The sequence below is a fragment of the Dendroctonus ponderosae genome, unplaced genomic scaffold (genome assembly GCF_020466585.1).
Source record: "Dendroctonus ponderosae isolate FM_Combo_2020 unplaced genomic scaffold, Dpon_F_20191213v2 Dpon_F_20191213_6, whole genome shotgun sequence".
Lineage (NCBI taxonomy): Eukaryota > Metazoa > Arthropoda > Insecta > Coleoptera > Curculionidae > Dendroctonus > Dendroctonus ponderosae.
In genome coordinates, this window is record NW_026018814.1 from 13,165,271 (window position 1) to 13,172,206 (window position 6,936).

At 34.6% G+C, this 6,936-nt stretch overlaps 1 protein-coding gene across 1 annotated transcript in view; it reads right to left on the reverse strand.

Moving 5' to 3' along the window:
• The window catches only part of LOC109546565 (homeobox protein engrailed-1a), a 9,904-nt gene extending 3,407 nt beyond the window's left edge, over positions 1–6,497 (reverse strand). The window contains exon 1 of the mRNA XM_019917558.2: positions 5,469–6,497. Coding sequence (XP_019773117.1) covers positions 5,469–6,219 — 751 coding nt within the window. The 5' untranslated portion in view covers positions 6,220–6,497. The remainder of the gene's footprint in view (positions 1–5,468) is intronic.
• Positions 6,498–6,936: the final 439 nt, after the last annotated feature.

Sequence of the window (6,936 nt, forward strand, 5' to 3'; positions counted from 1 at the left end):
TCGTTGAGTGATAATTGCACACTGTGCAATTACCGCTGTAATTTTTCGATAATTGCACACTTCAAACGGACAGATTATCATACGAAGGAAATATTCACTATAAGATACTTTGTGAAAATAGCTTTTCTTCTATTTAAACCAAGAAAACGTAAAATGAGGAAAAAATGGGGAGCATTGTTTTAATGCATAGTTCAATTTCTTTAAAAAACTCAATGATGGACAGGACCTCGGTCGTTTTTTTCTGCCCACTAGTTCATTAAAAATTAACCACCCTGTATATTTATAAAATAAAGTATCAAATACAAATATAGCTGAATTTTCTGAGCTTCAGATATTATGTTACTCTACGGGGTTCAGTTAAACGTATAAACTGAACCAAAACAAACGCGATAAAACGGTTTGGGTAATAAGCCAAAAAAAGAAACAATACTTTGAAAAATAAATCGTGATGTTGATAGTCAAATGGATAGAGTAAAAATTTTTAAAAAAACTTAACATTGGTGATTACTGAAGTCGATTTGGATGTGTCTTTGGATAAAAATGGTTATCTAGAATGTCCCTAGTGCAGTGATTCGCTTGTTGCAAAAACAGTCAATGCATTGTTAAAATAACGTTATTTTTAGTTATTTTTCTCTAGCTGCTAACTAAAAACATCGATACATTTTTATCTTTATAGCCTCTAGTTCTTCATAATAACATCTAAAAGTTTGGGGAGATCAAAACATTGGGGAGACAGGAGACAGACCATACCGAATTTTCCAAATATTTATTTACTTGTTGGTAACATGGTAAAAACGCTTAAGTGGCATGTTATGGAATACACCGATAAGAAAAATATAAATTTATTTCCAATTTTCTTTTCCAAATTAAGCAACAAACGTTACCCACCCCGTTCTGACCCGCCCGTTCTTACATAAGCTGAATAATGCAAAATTATTCCTGCAAATTTATCAGACTCATAAAATCAAAGAGCAATAAAACAATTCCCAAAGAACCCAAAAGTTGTTTTTTCAGACCTCCCAGAAAACTACGTGTGTGACAACTCGCAACCAGAGGAAACCTTTTTCTTTATCAAAAATCGATCTGTTTACCGATCAAAGACATCCGTCAGCAAGGTACCACTTTCCTGGTGTTATTCGTTATGTTAATGACCTAAGATCAATCAGAGCCATTGTTCTACCTTTTAGGAACCCTCGATAATTAGGTGGCTACTGTATTATTTGGGTTCAATCTTGATAAGGAACTAGACTAAATTTCAATCAAATAAAGCGGATTTAATTTGAATAGAGGTATGTATTAATTGTGTGGATAAGCAGCCGCATTTCGAATGGAATTTTGATGATATAACATTCAAGACAGTTACTGTCGGAGTAAAAGATAATTTGGCCAGATGGAACACGTCGATTGTTTACGAGCATCGGATAGTACTGCAGTTTTTGTAACATTTTAATTACTTCATATACAAATTATCTTAACTGATTTGGTGTTAAATTGGGTTTAGTGGGTTTGCAGCAGACTTACAAGCGCCGAACTTTGTCTCTTTTTTTAATCCGAGCAAGTAATTCAAATAAATTCCTGAAAATTTCAGGATTTTGAAGAACATGATGTACTTGTAATTATCTCGTTTTGATAATACAAAGTTTAAAGATTCCGACTATTGTACTGAAAGGGCCTTCCAATTAACTCTGCCGGTAAATTGGCCAGGAAAAAACCCTCGTATCAAAGCTGTAAATACCGATTATTATTTAAATCAATCAAACAAAACTCTTAACTGAGTCTTAAACCGCAAGAAAGTATCGTATTACCGGCTGCCCACAGCGTTCAACTTGTGTGGTCCTCCGTTTCAACCAGATTCAGATTCATTTCATTTCCACTACAGTAGGACTGCTAGTTAGTTGGTTTTAAAATTGAATTGTGGCGACACCTATAGAACATCATGTGAACCAATTTAGCAAACTGGGCATTTTACATTTAGATTCTGAAAATTTTGTTTTTCTCCGGGTTATCAGTCACTGTTAACTAGTGGGCTGCCGCTTAATTATTACTCTAAATTTCTCTTTGTTGTGCATTTGTCACGTTTTAATTATTCCATTATATTTAATGGCATACATACAATATGGCAGACTGGCAAGAAAAGTTTAGAGAGCACGGAATTGGGAGAAATATTACTAAATAAAAGAAAAAGAGCTCACAAGATGAATGTCAAATTGAGTTTCGTTTCAAAGATTTCATTTTCATAATAAAAACAACTAAACAATGGCATGCAACACTAAATCTTAAATAACTGAAAAAACTCTATAAGCTTTTCTACTCAATGGAAAGTGAATTCCCTAAGAGCAATTTTAGATAATACCTAAGTAAAGATCTAAAAGGCAATAAGCCTGTACTTTAAATTGCGGAATTTATTCCCAATTTTCTTCGAATGAAGACCACGAGTACTGATTTTTTTTTCAATATACATATAGAAAGTATCCCTACTTTCTAAAAAGCAAGACATTTCAATCTAAGCTAATTATTTCCAAATGCGATACTGAGCTTAGTGATCAACTCAAAAAAATGCTTGCAATTTCAGACCTGCAGTCTCAATCAGGATAATTGAACCTTGTATTGAATAAGTGTTTTCTCAAGCGCAGCTGAAGTGAAACCAACAACACTAAAAGAACATTATTCGAAAGAAAAGAAAACTCACTCTCCCATACATTTCATGAAAGGAAACAATATAAATCACCCTGCGGTTTGCAGTCCATTTCATTAGGCCTTGCTATCACATTCATCACTTTCCTTCTCGAGCAAACCATTACATCAGATCAACATTTACATCAATTGTAATCCCGCTAATGCAGTCGATAAATTATTCTGAGATTTAAAATCAAAATTACAATCGGCAACTCGATTGGTTGAACTTAATTATAACTGCTTACCAGCAGGTTACAAAATGAACGGATAATTAGGAATAATTTCTCGGTAGAATCAGCGCCGTGGAAGACCGGTAGTTAATCTAAGATGATTATTGTCTTAAGAATTGCATAATTGCTAGCTGCTCTTTGCGGGAAATGCAACGTAATTAAATTTTATGAAAAAATGTATACAAATCTGCCGTATATTAAAAAAAAACATTATTTAATAAATTTTTTGAATCTGAATTTGAATATCGAAACCATTATATAGATATGTTATTTTTCTTCGTTGCTGTGCACACATAAAATTGACTTGATTTTGGTCTCAGCAGTTCAAATTTAAGATTTAAATTCGTTGATTTTAAAAAAAGTGATTGCAAAATATACAAGTTGCAACTTTTTAAAATTCAAGCTTGAACAGCTACATGGTGAGCTTTTACGCCAGCGGAAAAAACCCAATTTTACGATCATCTGAAATGTAAGAGATACCAGACAGACCAAAAGGAGGAAGAAAAAATCGAAATTAAGTTTTCGTTAGGGTATTTTTGGTTTGGTTGTTTAGTTTTGGTCGTTAATTGTTTTTTAACAGAAAGCACGGAAATATCGGAAACTGAAAATGAGACAAAGTTGGTGGAATGGAAAAAGTTCAGCAATAAAAAAGCTGATCAAATAACGCTTTGAAGCTTCTGCCATAAATTTGATTATTTTTCGGTGGAATTTTAAGAGTTAGAGTACAACCGACCAAAGATACACCTACCGTACAATATCAACTTTCAGTCAGCTTTAAAACCGCAGCATGAGTTTGATTCTTCGACGTTTCGTTTTTAACAAACCATCATCAGCTTCCTTGTCTTAGATGCGGCTCTGTTTGTTTAGTAGCAAAATCGATTAAATATTTTTAATCAATTATGTATGTACAAGGTGAGCAAGAGCTAGATTAAGCTTAAATAAGGCTTAACGTAGAAAATGTGAACCGTTTTTGATATAACGTATTGTATAAATTTTGTACTGCCGCCTTATTAATTGTTATTCAAGCTACAGAATTTATGAATTTCCTGAAAATATTTTTCTACTACTTAACTACTCAAATTGAAATGACATGCAAATTTATACAGCCGATATATAAGATAGGTATGTCCAAAAACTTTTGATTCAAATTTCTGGTTTAATTTAAATGGGACACTCCATATAGTTCATACTCACGCCAACGGGGAGAAATTTTCATTTTGCACTCACTGATGTGCAGCATATGGAGTGTTAAAAATTTAAAATTAGCAGGAAATTTCAGTCAAAAATGGTTTAATTTTGAAACGTGATTCTTGGGACATCCTGTGTAAATTTCCTAAACAACGGAATCTGGATTATGTAGTAAACGAGTCCCTGTATTAAAACCACAAATTATGCAGCGAGAATAACTACTGCATTTTTGAACTTTGGATTAAATTTTCACATTTTTTCATTTTATATCTGGTAATGGTTTACACTTTCTATTAAATTCCTTATTAAAATTTTTGTCTGTTATTTATAAGGAATTCCACTAAAAATAACATATGATCAGGGCACCTCTGTCACCAAAAATTGGATTTGTAATACTATTATACTTCAGGGTCACCCTGTATATTATATTAACGTTTGATTATGTTTTAATCAGTTTTTTAATAAATATGCAAAATGTTGTTTATGGGTGCTTACGCTGTGGGATATGTATTGATATTGACTTGAAGTTGCAAAAAATGTATTAATTATCTGCCATTTTACCCATCCGAGAATATTAACGTAACAGATTAAGTGTTGATAAGTTTGCATAAATATATTGCAAGAAAAATTTAATGGATAATAACTAAAGTGGCGAAGGCCCAGGTACAGGTCTGTGTTCACACTTTTCTGGCTATTAATATACGAAAATTAATCGAAACACAAGATCAAGTTATTCTTTGGCGAATTGACGAAGGAAAGAGTTTATTAAAACAAACGTAAAACAAAAAGAAAAAGTGAAACCAGTGAAATCTGTACAAACTATTGTTTAATTTTTTTTTTAACAGCTTATGTTATGTGTCTTTTAATTGGCCAATTTGGCCATTGGAACAACTTCCTGTAATTTACCTACTGTTTCCGATGTCTCCAAATTGGCCTTTCCTATCTTCGAAATAAATAGGTATAGACACGGAGACAAATAATACGGTTAAATACAATATAAGTAATATTAAATATATGTACAAAGTAGTTTTTTTAGTGATGAGCGGATTAATTATGCGAATATTTTATTTGTTTCCGTCATGTTTCCTTCGAGGTTTCCTGCTTATTTATATATTGAGTCTTACATTCTGTGCGCAGTGGTAAACTGCAGAAAAATAATATAACAAATGGCAGTTTCGGTAACAACTGCTTTATATATGATGATACGTGAAAAAACCATTACTGATGTGATACGTTAATCTACATCTATGTGCATACACAAGTGTAATATAAGGCATGTTCACTTTCTGTTGATTTTAATCAATAAGTCATTCGAACAGCAATTATATTTTTGGGCCACCATTCCATGATGATTATTAAGTAAAATGTTCTTACCAGAGCTGGGTCGATCAGAGTATCTGGTGCAATACACCCAAGCTGGCCATAACTTAGGAACCGTGGACTCATCTTTCTTCGCGTCTTCGGTGCTGAGTACACTACTAGGACTCGCTAAGGGTGGACTTCGTGAATTACGAACAATAATGCCGCCTCCGCTGGAGCTGCCCGGGGAGAAAAGACTCGCGTTTGAAGTGGATGAACCGATCTGTGATACAGTTTGACATAACGATCCCAAAGGTGGAACCCCGAATGACTTTTTCTGGTCATTAGCGATACTTTCGTAGGGCCGAAAGCTAACCTTCTCGGTGAATTTACTTTGAAAAATTGCATTTTTTCCAAAGTCTGGCTGCAAGATATTGGTAATTGAGTATTTTAAGGTGTGGATGATTGGCTCGTTACTGGATGAAGATGACACGCTCGAAGCGACACTGTCGATAGGAGATGCTGATCTATAGCTTATAGGCGAATGCCTGTCGTATTCCCGCTTTGGACTCGGTAGAGCGTACGAAGCGATCCGGAAAAATGACCTCTCAGGATGCTCCATCTTCGGAACCACCAAGTTTTTCGGAGATTCTTCATCTGATCGTGAACTATAAGAGTGGTGGTTTTGACTGTTGGGAATTGTTATGCAAGTAAATGGTGAAGTTCTTGTACTTTCGGGCGAATTCGGAGTGTTAAATTTACCTCCACAGTCACTAGTGCAAGGACTGGTCGCTGTATCTGGACTTGATCTGTCTTCAAATGCCATTTTAGGATCACTTGTGAAAACTAGTCTAATTTATGAACACTGAGATGTACTATATATAGCCCTTAAACACATGAAAATGTCAAAAGTCACTGGCTTTTACACACACTGGACATAATCACCGTAGCCAATTAGCTGACGTTACTGAGCGCTGTCAAATGTCCCTTCAACTGATCTATCTATAAGACTCCTGAGTGACACTTGACTCTGGCAACGCGAGTGAGTGTTCACCAGCAAAACGGATCTGTCAAACTGAAGTAAGATTTCAAAATAGTCATCTTTATTACTGGGACAGTCTGTGATCCGCTTGCTCCGCCCTCTAAAGCATGCGCCCCGGTTCAACCACACGATATGTCCAATGCCTCGCTCTGTTGCACTCTTACAGTGAGGGGTGAGGTGAAGCAACTTCTTACCACTTCAGGCTTTCTCACTTTCTCACCAACAAAGTCTGTCGTGCCATCCTTCTCGATGAAATGGATATATAGAATGGCTGTATTTGTTTTTTACAAGTGGCGATTAATTTGAAGTTTTTTTGAAATATTATTATATTAATAATGCTAATAAAGGTGTTCGTCAAGATACATTGTGGGTTTGAACGGCAATTTTACCATACCAGGGCTACAAGCGAATAAATGAAATTAATTGATTTCTCTGAGTCGGTTTACACCATCGTTAAGAGCAACGTCTATGAATGTTTTAATGAACGCACACACAATTAAA